Consider the following 13,002-nt stretch of genomic DNA (forward strand, 5'->3'; position numbering starts at 1 on the left):
CTAACCTTGCACATAAATATACTTAATTAGTAATACAAATTCTGCAAAATGTTTCTCAGCTGCCATGTGATCTGTTATAGATTCTGAGCTAAATTATCAAATCTTTAGAACCATTAATTGGAACAGAAATAATGTAAATGGATGTTTAGCTGTACATGGAAACAATACTCATATTAGCCAAGAAATCTATTACATTCATGTTAACCTGAGAGGAAGGATTTGACAGGTTAATTTGTCTTTTTTGCTTACTTCTAAGACTTTTCTTGAATACTTTATGATTTTAGATAGTGTTTTCTTTGACATTGCACTTTTACAATTCATAAATAGCAATCTGACATGATTGCTTTTTAAAAAGGGACATATAAAGAAAGATGTGGACAAGTGTTTTCCTGGGTTTTGAACAGTATAGGTCACAAGAATGGGTTTTAGGGTTTCACTTTGCCAGTGCAGAACGCCAGATCACAAGTGACAGAGGCCACCCCTTATCCTTAATTAACTTATTTTTTTGTATTTGGGTTATTTTACAGCACCTCTAAAGTGAGAAGCTCATGGCAGAAGCCCTTTCTTACCTGGCTTTAAGGGTGATAACACAATCAACAAATGGTTGCTTGAATGAATAAGAAGAGGTGGATGTTTTATTTTTCAGACTGTAAACTGTTGAGTGCTGTCACCAGGGAAATGTTAAACTTTCCTAGTGCTGACAAAGCCACGGGAATATTGGCACAGATGGGTTTTAATGACAGTAAATGTGAAGAAAGTCCTCTATGCGTGGATGTGTTAAACCTTGGGGAGTAAGAGTGATATCTTCCTTGGGTCAGATGAAGGTCATAGGACATGACTTTTATTCTCTAAAAATCAAACATATTTTTTGACTTAAGCATTATTTAAGGAGCTCCATGCTCTCCTTCCTCTTCCAATTTATTATTGTGAAGCAGGCTAGAGAGAAAGCCAGGTGCTGTTTGTTGTCAGGGTCTTCTACTGAAAGGTATTATGTAACAAAGCAGTTTATAAAATTGATTATAGAGATTACTTTGATTCATCACCTTAGCTGAAGACAGTATTTAAAAGGATATAATGGGAATAATAATAGCACTTATGTCATAGGGCTGTGATGATGACTACATGGGTATTACGTGTAGAGTGTTTAGTAACTACTTATAAATGTTAGTTGCTGTTATTGTCGTTGTTAATATTTAGTAGCCTGGGATTTGGTATCAGAGAACTGGAGAATACTGAGTAGAAACTTAGGGCTGTGCCTTAACGGTGCGACCTTAGCTTGGGATGGGGATATAATAAATCTCCACTGGCTAGTCTCTTAGTTGTGGGAATGTGGACTTTTGTGACCAATCCTGGTATCATCACAAGACTTTCCCAGAGTGGTGCCAGGTTTCTGAGAGAGCATTTTCATTTTCATTAGGACTTGTAGAGAACAGGGGATTCTGAAATAGGAGCTGTGAGAGTTTAGTGATTGGGCTGGTGCATGGAGAGGAACTGTGAGTATCTATATCTACCAGGCAGAGTGAGTTTCTAGGGTAATTAGTGGCTTTCAAATTTTTTAGACTGACTATGATCCTTGATAACAAATGGACTTTACATTTTAACCCATCACATGTGTTTGCACTTGTATATTTATACATGTTTCAGTAATGTCACAAACACAAATTTCACAAATGATTTTTACCCTTACTGTGTGTGAAACACTCTGATATTTTCTTTTCTATTCTATTTCATTCTGTCTCTCTTTAAAGAAAATGTTGGTCCTGACTTCCTAAACTGTAAACTGTTGAGTGCTGTCACCAGGGAAATGTTAAGTTTTCCTAGTGACTCACTGAAGAGTTGTGACTGCAGTTGAAGAAGTGCTGGTTGGAGTATGAATTAATCCTTTGAATGTTACCCTAGAAAAACAATTTGATGTACTTTGTCATCTTGATGAATGAGAGGAGTCTGTCAGAATTGGCACGTGTTCTGGAGCAGGAGACCAAGACTTTTGCTTATTCTTTGGTTTCTTTCGCTGTCAGTGTTTATCTCTACAGTTTATTTGATCATTTGACTCTTCTCTTTATGCCAGGCTGTTTTTGTCAGATGGTTTCTTATGTGTTTGGGCTTATCTCCTCCTTTAGATTGAGAGCTAGCTCCTGGAGGGCAAGACATATAATAGCTAACAGTTCTCTAGCACTTCCTCTATCCAGACACTTTTCTATTTCATGTATATTTAATCTTCACCATAACCTTTATATCTTGTACCTTAATAATTTTCATTCTACAGATGTGGAAACTGAATCATGCAGAAATTAATTAGCTTATCCTTAGATTTCTTTTGCAGCTTACCTCAATATCTTTTGTATGCCATATAAATGATTTTATTAATAGTTACTGAATGAAATTAAACTAAATAGTTTCTGGGCTTATTTTCTTTAACTTTTCCTATGGCTTTTCTCACCACAAGGTTACTCAAGTGATTAGAGAGTAGTAGAAATTGAATAGAAAATGGCTCTGAATTCTGTAAAAAAAAAAAAAAAAAAAAAGGTGGGTTTCTGAGTTTACTTAAATTGACCAAATTCAGAATCTGAATATTGACTATGCTTTAAGCCCTAACCTTAAGGCTGTGTCAATATTCCATAATAATGTTGCAGAAATTCCCTCATATCCTTAGCTCATTAACTAAACGATTTGGGATCCTTAATATGCTATCTTCCAATCCCTTGCCCACTGCAACAGCTGTTCTGGCCTGGCCCACGCCTCCTGAATTAATAGTATTTCTGTCACAGGGTGAGTTTTCAAGTTGGTATGTACAGTTTCTGCCAGCGTGTTCTCTGCTGCCAGGCCTCAGGCTTGGAGGTTGCAGCTGATTTGTGGGGGAGGGAGTGGTGCTTGTTGCTGAGGAAGGACAGGGTGCTCTCTGGAGCTCTGATTTGTTACAGGCTGAGTGTGAATGATGTCAGGCAGATCAGAGGACGGACAGCTGATTCATTTGGGATCTGGAACTCCTCACTCTCACTGCTGCTTTCTGGGCTTTTAGGTCTTTTGGGGGAAAGTTCTGAATATTATGTTTTTGAAGAAAAGTGCTTTAATTTTTCTATTAAGTTTGGGAAGCCTTTGTAAGTTTCCTTTGGCGTATAGACTGCATACCCCTTGTGTGAGAAAACTTCCTGCCAAGACTCCAGTGTGAGAGGGCAAAAGCTTGAGTAGCCAGGAATATGATGAAACGGAGGAGAGAGAGACTGGGAGCACCATGCCTGCGGATTCAGTAAGGAGGCTGGGGTCTCTGAGTGGAAACTGGCAGTTAGGAAAATAACTAATGCCAACTAACAGTCCTTCATTTGCGTGGGTAAAGACTCTGCTTTGGAGATGTCTGTCAGGAAGAGGGCTGAGCTGGCTTCATAAATTCAAGGTCAAAACAGTGGTCCCTGGCAGGGGCATATGAGGTTTCTAATTCTGAAAATTGAGTTGGATGTCATTTTAGGTAGTTGGGGAAATGGGTTAACAATGAAGATCGATTGTGTGGGTTTTTTTTTTCCTGATTTGAAAACAGATGTTTAAAGTTAGTGTCAAAGCTGCAGTACAAGCCCATGAATGTGAGAAACAATTGGAAACGAAAGCATCTCCTTCTTTGGCTAGAGAGGTTATTGTATTTCTGTCCCTGGCCTGTCAGCCCAGGACCTCAAATCTGCCTTTGTAGAACCAAGCCTTAGTCCTTTAGAGTATGACCTAAATTTTATTTCTATGTTGTGTAATATAGAAGGTATTTAGATGAGTATTTAAAACTAGAGAGTGGAAGAAGCCTTTCCCCTCAGGATATCTTTTTTCGAGAGCTGCTCAGGCTTATTTAAAATGAGGAAGTGCTGAGTGACTTGATCAGGAAATTGGGTAATCAGTGACAGAAGTGTCCTAGAATCCATTCCACCTCAGTGGTCTATCTTGAACTGCCTTTGCATAACTCGTAGAGCAGAGGGAGTGCACTTGTATTCCCCTGAATGTTGGTGCTTAGCCAGAGACAGCATGGCGTACTCAAATTGACAGACTTCTCCTGTGGGCTTCCTTGCGGTCATTACCCTTCGGTGTTAGTATATGCTCATTAATTGAATTAATGATTCTACCAGGACTTGGAAAATCAGATTTGTTTGAAGTATATAATTATAAGGATGGTCATACAGTTGACTCTTGAACAACATGGGTCTACTAATTTGTGCTTTTTTCCAATAAATACTGTAAATGTATTTTCTCTTCCTTAATAACATTTTCTTTTCTGTAGCTTACTTTATTGTTAGAATACTGTATATAATACATTTACAAAATGCAAAGCTTCCTTCTAATCAACAGTAGGTATGATAGTTATGTTTTTTGGGAGCCAAAGTTCTACACAGATTTTTGACTGCACAAGGGGTCAATGCCCTTAATCCCACATTGTTTAAGGGTCAACTGTACTTTTAAAGAAATGGTTTATTCCCATACTAAGACTAAAAAATTAAAGACTATGAAGAAGAAGCTTTATTAACTAAAGTGTCATTTGCAGTAAAGATGACTTGTTAGCAAAATTAAAAAATTTTTTAAATTTAGTTTATAGTTTAATAAAGCATAAGTGGTCAAAAACCATGTTTTCCAAATATTGGTAATCATTGTATCTTTTTTTAGTGACTTTGAATTTAGGTAGGTAAAATTCTCCTTGAGGAGCTAGTAAATAGTTTATAAATCACTTTAATTTTTTTTCACACAATCCTTTTTAGACTCTATCCCCATGTATAATCATTTTTGCAGAGTAGTAATTAGGAACAAAATGAGGAGATTTGGTTTTGGCAGATTTTTTTATAATCCTAATTTATGGCTAAAGCCTCATTTTATGTGATAAGATTTAAGTCTCCAAAATTTTTAATAAGCAATCCTATTCAGTTTAACAAGAACTAAATGTCTTATATAGTCTAATTATAAATATATATTACACACACATATATATTAGGGAGCTTATTTTTGAAATAGTTCTTTAGAAAAATGGAAGTTCTTAGAAATTAATATTTTTACTTCTTATTATTTTTAAAAATATGTTGTTTATGGAGATTTGGGCATACCTGTAACTTTAAATAATTGTCAGCCCTCCGCTTTTCTATCTTATGTCCTCATACTATATACTCATCTAGCAATATAGCTAGAAGGATAGGGAGGTAAAGATTTCCTTTGAATATTTATAATTAAACGCAAGTAGAATGTCAATCCATATCCAAACAGTCAGCAATAACAATACAGGAAATTAACATTTTAAAACAGATTAGGTGCTTAGGTGATACTTAAGTTTGTTTGTAATCTTGGGAATAAAATGGTAGTTCAATATGGTTTTTGTGTAAAAAGCCATGCTGCTACTATAGCAAATTAAATGCTGCAAATCTGTTAATAATTTGTCATCATCTTATGGCATATCTGTCAGTGATAAACAAAGGAGAAACCTATATTTACCATCTGTCTGTTTTCAGTCTAATGATCTTATTTACTTTATAGTTTTTATTAGCACTTAACACATCAAGATGGTTAGACTGTTTTTAGGGGGAAAATAACCCGGAAAACTAAACTTTAAGTAGGAGCAGATTTTATTATATGGAGTTGTGACATTATTTGATATACTCAGGCAAAAGTTAGCTAAATAAGTTGGTGTTATTATAGATGTAATCTAGCAATTCATAAGCTATTGAGAATGTTTGACTTTTATGGTAGTATTTCTCTGAGAAGTTTTAGTCATTACACACAAAATATTCTAATGCTTGCTAATTGATGAATTATAGTAAATTTGCAATATTTTCCCAGAAGTAAATTCTAAAGATTGACTATCTAAAGCTGGAATTTTTGGTTTAAATTCTGTAGATTAAGTTTTAGTCTTAATGGTCATTCTATGCCAACATTGGTACTGACGTATGATATTTGAGAATGATTTTTGACTACTTACTTTTCTTAAGTCTTTTGCCTAAATTAACACACTTTTCTTTTTGGTTAAAAGTGATCACTGACCTTGTTTTTTTCTACTATGATACCTTGTCAGAATCTCTACTTTTTGCCGAGGATCTGAAGTAAACCAGCACATGTTTTCACCCTCATTGGCTCCAGCCCTATCGCTCATTAAAGTTCCATATAGTGCCGATTGTGCTCTGGCTGCTTCTCCTCTTGCTTTTTTCCTGAACCCACAAGCCCATAGCAACCCTGGCAGTCCTTGTTCCAGCCGCCCACTGCAGTGGAGGTAAGAAACCTGCTGTGGTGTGAATGTGAGCCTGGGGGATTGCCTCCGGCCTTATAGATAAAACCCAGACCTTTCTCCTTAATAATGGGGAGAACTGAATAAAAGGAATTTCATCACAGATCTCTGCTTAAAATTCCAGCAGAATAGGATATTATAGTAGGATATCTATTAGTAGTTAAATGTATGTCCTTACTAATTGTGACAATGCTAGCGATCTCTAAAGGTTGAATAGTTCAAACACCATATTTTACACAACAGAAAATTTTTATTCCAAAGCAGATTAAGTGATTTGCTCAGATTGCTGTAAATAACTCTCTGCCCTTTTCTTTCTGCTTCTCTTTTCAAATATTAAACATTATTTGAGTAAAGACTTTTAGGCATGGAGGAGAAAACAGTAAGCACAAAGAGATAAAATATCTGCCCTCAGGGAGCTTAAATTCTAATGGAGGGAGACGAGTTAATGAGTAACTGTATAACAGATGGACATAAGTGATACTGAGAAAATACAGTAGGATAGGGCAGGAGGAATTGTCATTTCATAAAAGATAGTCAAGGAGGTTCTCAATGGTAATTTGACATATGAGTAAAGACTTAAAAGAAGTCATGGAACCAGAATAGAGGTATCCTATATAATAAAGAAGGAATATGCTAATTGATCCTCATACCCTTACACAAGATGGCCATTCCCATGTGGTCAAAGATGGCCACCCCCATGTGGTCAAAGATAGTCAGCAGGGGAGGGCAGTTGGGGGACAACTGGGTCTTCAGGGGAGGGAAGGCAATTGGTGGTGAGGGACCAGGCCTGCAGTGGAGGGCAGTTAGGGGTAACCAGGCCTGCAGGGGAGGGCAGTTGTGGGGGGACCAGGTCTGCAGGGGAGGACAGTTGAGGGGGGGTGTGGGCCAGCAGGGAAGGGTGGTTAGGGATGATCAGGCTGGCAGGCAAGCTAGTGGTTGGGAGCCAACAGTTCCAGATTGAGAGCAGGATGTCCAACTGCTGGTTTAGGCCTGATCCTACAGGGATTGGACATCCCCTGAGGGATCCCAGATTGGAGAGGGTGCAAGCTGAGCTAAGGGACCCTCCCCCCCCCAAGTGCACGAATTTCATGCACCAGGCTTCTAGTATAAAAGAAGAGTGGTTCAGACACAGGCAAGAGGAAGTGCCAAAGACCTGATCTAAGAGCTTGCTTCATGTGCTTTTTGTGCAATAGAGTTTAGTGAAGCTGGTGTGGGATAAGTTAGGAAATGGGAGGTGGGAAATGAGGTCTGAGTTGAATAGCGTGGAGCCAGATGAAGTAGAACTTTAAAGCCATTATATGGATTTTTGTTTTTATGCTGAGTGAGATGACAAGCCTTTGAAGGATATAAATCAGAAGTCATGATCTGACTTAGATCAGAAGGATCATTGGCTATAGATAGAAGACTGCTGGTATAATTTAGGTAAGAGGCAATGGTTGTTTGAACCCACGTTGGTGCAAATGGTAAGAAGTGGTCTGACTTGGGGATGTATTTTGAAGGTAGAATTGATAGGATTTGTTGATGGACAGGATGCAGAGTTTGAGAAAAAGATGAGGACTGAGATTTGGGGATGAACAATTACAAAATTGGAATTATCATGAACTAAGACTTGGAAATTGCAAGTGATAGCTAATTAGACATTCAGTTAGACATATGTGAGCTCTGGGCTAAAAATATGTGATTAGGAATTGTATAAGGAAAATAAATAGATTTATGAGGTCATACCAAGGACCAGTGAGTAATATTGATGGAGAATAAAGAAATATCAAAGGTTTAAGCCATGGCACAATCTGACTTTAAAATGTTGGGAATTGAGGAATTGCTCTTCAAAAAGGAGAAGAACCAACAGAGAGGTATGTTGGAAGTAGCCCTGACAGTGTGGCTCAGTTGTTTGGAGCATGTCCTTGCACCAAAAGGTTGCCAGTTCAATTCCCAGGCAGGGCACATGCCTCAGGTGTGGGTTCAATCCTGGTGAGGGTTCATATGGAAAGCAACCAATAAATATTTTTCTCTCTTCTCTCTAAAATCAGTAAAAACAAATTCTCAGTTGATGATTAAAAAAATTATTTGGAAATAGTTTGATGCTTTTAGGGAGTACTTTTAGGTTTTGTTAGTGGGCCCAGAGCAGCATTTGAGGCTAATTTTTCTTTAATATTGAGGCAGTACTTTCCGAGTACTCTACCCAATGCCCATGCAATGTGTGTTTTTTCCACTCAGGCTAGTGGGAACATGATCTATTCCTGGCCCTATGTGAGCTCTGGAGAGTGTACCACCTGCTAACTTTCTTGAATAGTCTCCTTACCCACATGCATGGATTGGTACTCAGCTGAAAACTCGAGAGGAACCCTTTGCTGAGCTCTCTCTGTACAGTTATCTCTCTGGTACTCTGTCTTCTAAATTCTAGCCACCTTAGCTTTCCCAAATTCTTAATTCTGTCTCCTCAACTTATGTAAACTGCTGGACTTTTTTGGGGTTACTCTCTTCCAGTATTGCTTCTTTGAAATATTGTCCAGTAGTAAGCTGGGGCAATCTTTGGGGTCAGTTTTAAGGCTTATTCTCTCTGTTAACCATCTGTGCAATGTCTAAAAACTGTTGCTTCACATGTGTTTTTGTTTTTTGTTAATCCTCACCCTAGGATATTTTTTCCATTGACTTTTTTTTTTTTTTTTTTTTTTTTTTTTAGAGCGTGTGGAGGGAAAGAGAGAGAGGAAAAAAAAAAAACATTGTGAGAGTGACATAACGATTGGTTGTCTCCGGCATGCACTCTGATTGTGGCCGGGGAACAAATATGTAACCCAAGCATGTGCCCTTGACCAGGAACCAAACCCAAGACACTTCGGAGCATGGACCAACACTACCACTGAGCCACACCAGCAGGGCTGTTTTTGTTTTTGTAGTTTTGAAGTCACAAGGATAAACCTGGTCTCTGTTTCCCATCATGGCAGGTGGCAGAAATCCAAGCTGCCTAATATTTTGAAATCATGCTTCTATCAGAAGTGAGGATTGCTTCGAGATTTTTGGTTGACTGATTCACATGTTAGATAAACCTAGGAAAAGCAGGACAGACTCTGTTTCACCTTCTTCATCAAGAAATGAAACAAAAAAAGAAAAAGAATAGACATTTGCTGAGTAATTTTCTAACTGGTTTATTTGTGTTGAACTTAATCCTTAAAATACCCTGATATGATGATAATACAGGTCCATTTTAGTGATTAAGTGAATAATTCAAGTAAATCTATTTTCTCAAGGAAGACACTGTGGTACAGAAAGGTTAAGGAAGTTTTTTATAAGCAGTAGAAATTGTCATTCAACCCCACAGAATCTTACCCCAATATCTGTGGATTTAACCTCTCTGCTGTAATATTTCTGATGAAACATGTGCTGTTGTATTTTTAGTTAATAAATGAAAAATCTCTGAAGACTTAATAACTCTCAGGTACCATTTTCAGCACTTAAAATTTGTAGGTCATTTATTGTAATTCCCACACCAATTCTATGAGGTAGGTATTGTTATAATGTTGGTTTTGCAGATGAGAAAACAGAGAAATAGAGAGATTAAATAAATTACTCAAGATAACACAGCTGATAAGTGGCAGAACTGGGGCTAAAATCCAAGCAGTCTGACTTCAGATATCATATTCTTAACAACTATACTGTTCTGCTGCTCCATCTAATATACTCCTTTATGTGATATAGTATTTTCTGAACTTAAATAATTACACAGCCTTGTCTTTTCCCAAGGTGACATATTCATAACATTCGTTAACTCTCTCTATACTAGGGTTGAGAATTGCTATTTCACAGTCCATTGTCACTTCTAGGCCATTCATTATATGTCTCCCTTTTAAATTTTTCTTCTTTTAGGCTTATAACACTCATTTTATCTTTTTTCCTGGCTTATTGCTGTCCTCCACTAATTTAATTTTTGTTCAGTATTCACATTCAGAGTCTAGGATAGAATTAGTGCTTAGTGAACACTTAGTGAACACTTAGTGAACACATTAGTGCTTAGGTACATGTACCTATCATATATTGCTATTTTTAAGCAATTGAGCAAATGCAAGTGATAAGAAAAGGAAAAAAAATTCAGTAAATAATGTGAATAGTGAAGAACTAAAAATGAAAACTATTGGCTGTAGTGAATTTGACCTCTATTGACCTCTATTTGAAAATAGACAACTCAGAGAGAGGAAAATAAGATCTACCCACACACAGTGGCCATGTTTGGATGCCTTTTATTCCCATGGAGTATAATTCCTCCTAAAGTAGGAGAGTTTGCAGCAAGAAACCCTTTTTAGTGTGACGTCTGTGTTGGAAAGTTTCTAGCTCTACCTTGACTTCCTATGATTAGCTTACAGAGATAACTAAGGTTAAGCATGTTAAAAAGGGATTAAAACACAGACACAAAGAAGACAACCATTGAGAAGCTAGGGAGTGAGGCCTTAGAAGAAATGAACCTTGCAGACACCTTGTAGCCTCCAGAACTGTGAGGAAAAAATATCTGTTGCTTAAGCCATTTGGTCTGTATTACTCCGTTACGGCAGCCTAGGAAATCAATACAGCTACAGAGGCTTTGGCTGCATTGCCCAAAGGACCAGAACACAGTGTCCGCTTGCGTGGTAATTAGAACTAACCCTGCTCAGAATGTCAACTCTCTATTAACCCCCCTTAGTGATGTGCTCAGGACCTTATAAATTCTTGACTATAATAATCTCTAGGACAGGCAGGAAACAGTTTTAAATGATGCCTGCTGAACTCTGTATTATATATCTGTTTGTTCCTTGATGAGAAGGAATACCGTAGGTGTGTTAACTAGGGCAGCGGTCACTGACCTAGAATGCCTTGATTCTAGCTCTTAAATGTCTTGGGTGGGTATTGTATTAGAAATACTGTTTTCCTCCTTTTGTATAGGGAAAACCTAGTTCTTCCCTACTGTGTGTTTCCTTACTACTCACACAGAATCTTTTACTTCTGATACTCTGGTCACTAAATGTGTGGAGGTTTTACCCCACACCAAGCAATTCTCTGTGACGCCGCCTGGGTGTCCTGCAGTTTAGTTTGATTCTCATACTATCTATCTGGAGATGCTCAGGGCCAAGTCCCACAGAGGTGCTGCCACCAGACTTCAGATCCACTCATTACATCTCCCGATTACCCACAACTTCTGTCTGATTTGGTTGCAAATCAGAGCTGCCTACAATCCCCTCTTCAGCTTCAATTAATTTACTAAGCAGTTCACAGAGAGCTCAGGGAAACACATTCTTACATTTACCAGTTTATTAACAGATATGATAAAGGATACAAATGAATAGCCAGATGAAGAAGTACAGAGAGCAAAGTCTGGGAGGATCTGGAATGCAGGAACCCTGTCCCATTCAATGAGGGTGCTTCATCCTCCCATTATGGATATGTTCACCAACCCCAGACTTTGGGACTTTATGGAGACTTCTTCATGTAGGCATAACTACTTATTAACTCTCTCTGGAGGATAGGAGAGGAGTGCTGAAAATTCCCAGCTTCTAATCATGCCTTGGTCTTTCGGGTGACCAGCCTCCATCTAAGAGCCATTAAAGAGTCTACTCAGAGTTACCTTAGTAGAATAAAGATGCTACTAGTGTTCTTTTTTTATACATATATTTTTTAATTTATTTCAGAGAGCAAGGGGGAGGGATAGAGACACTGAAACATCAATGATAACAGAGAATCATTGATCAGCTGCCTCCTGCACACATTCCACTGAGGATTGAGCCTGCAACGGGCATGGACACTCAATGCACAGGCCCTAGTGTTCTTATTACTTAGGAATTTACAAGGTTTCCAGGATCCCTGGGTCAGAAACTTGGGGGGTGTGTGTGTGTGTGTGTGTGTGTGTGTGTGTGTATTATTCACAGGGAATATATATAAACACTTGCTTACGTTTACCAGTTTATTAACAGATATGATAATGAATAGCCAGATGAAGAGGTACATAGGACAAGCCTCCATAAAGTCTCAAGTGTTTCTCTGAGATCTCTGTGAATAATATACATATTATTAAAGGACCCATACGTGAAATTCGTGCTCTCAGCCCAACCTGTGTCCCCTCGCAGTCCGGGAGCCCCGGGGGATGGCTGACAGTTGGACATCCTTAGTGCTGTTGTGGAGGCGGGAGAGGCTTCTGCCACTACCGCTCTGCTCGCCAGTTGTGAGCCGGCTTCTGGCTGAGCAGCACCCTCCCTTTGGGAGCACACTGACCACCAGGGAGCAGTTCCTATATTGAGCATCTGCCCCCTGGTGGTCAGTGTGTGTCATAGTGACTGGTTGTTCCACTGGTAATTTGCATATTAGCCTTTTATTATACAGGATATTTCTATTATCTCACAAGTATGATCAACCTTAAGCATAATGAATAAAATTGTGATTCAGGTAGCATTAGTAACCTCTACCACATGTGTCAAACACAAGGCCCGCGGGCCAAATCCGTCCCGCCAGGCCTTGCAATGAGGCCCGCACCGCGCTGTCATCACTGCACTCCACTGCGTTTCCATCACAATGACAGTTTATGACTGTTCAGTAAACCATTCGGCCCGCGATTTAGGCTGGATTTTAGATTTTGGCCCCTTCTCTGATTGAGTTCGACACCCCTACTCTAGCCATTAGTTAACTTACACATCTTTTTTTTTTTTTTAAATATTTTATTGATTTTTTATAGAGAGGGATAGAGAGCTAGAAACATCGACTAGCTGCCTCCTGCACATCCCCTACTGGGGATGTGCCTGCAACCAATGTAC

At 38.5% G+C, this 13,002-nt stretch overlaps 1 protein-coding gene across 12 annotated transcripts in view; it reads left to right on the forward strand.

Annotated features, from left to right (window-relative positions):
- MAST2 (microtubule associated serine/threonine kinase 2) overlaps positions 1–13,002 on the forward strand; it is a 153,191-nt gene that overhangs the window by 82,376 nt on the left and 57,813 nt on the right. For 4 of the 12 annotated variants that reach the window (XM_036444123.2, XM_036444126.2, XM_036444127.2 and 1 more), the window contains exon 5: positions 6,023–6,217. The exons of 5 other annotated variants lie outside the window; for them this stretch is intronic. In XM_036444123.2, the coding sequence (XP_036300016.1) occupies positions 6,023–6,217 (195 nt within the window). Of the gene's footprint in view, positions 1–597; positions 627–3,013; positions 3,248–6,022; positions 6,218–13,002 lie in introns of those variants that run through there. 3 more of the 12 variants (XM_036444133.1, XM_036444132.2, XM_036444134.1) reach the window with 3 other exon arrangements.

This window comes from Pipistrellus kuhlii, unplaced genomic scaffold (assembly GCF_014108245.1).
Source record: "Pipistrellus kuhlii isolate mPipKuh1 unplaced genomic scaffold, mPipKuh1.p scaffold_m20_p_2, whole genome shotgun sequence".
NCBI classification, from domain to species: domain Eukaryota; kingdom Metazoa; phylum Chordata; class Mammalia; order Chiroptera; family Vespertilionidae; genus Pipistrellus; species Pipistrellus kuhlii.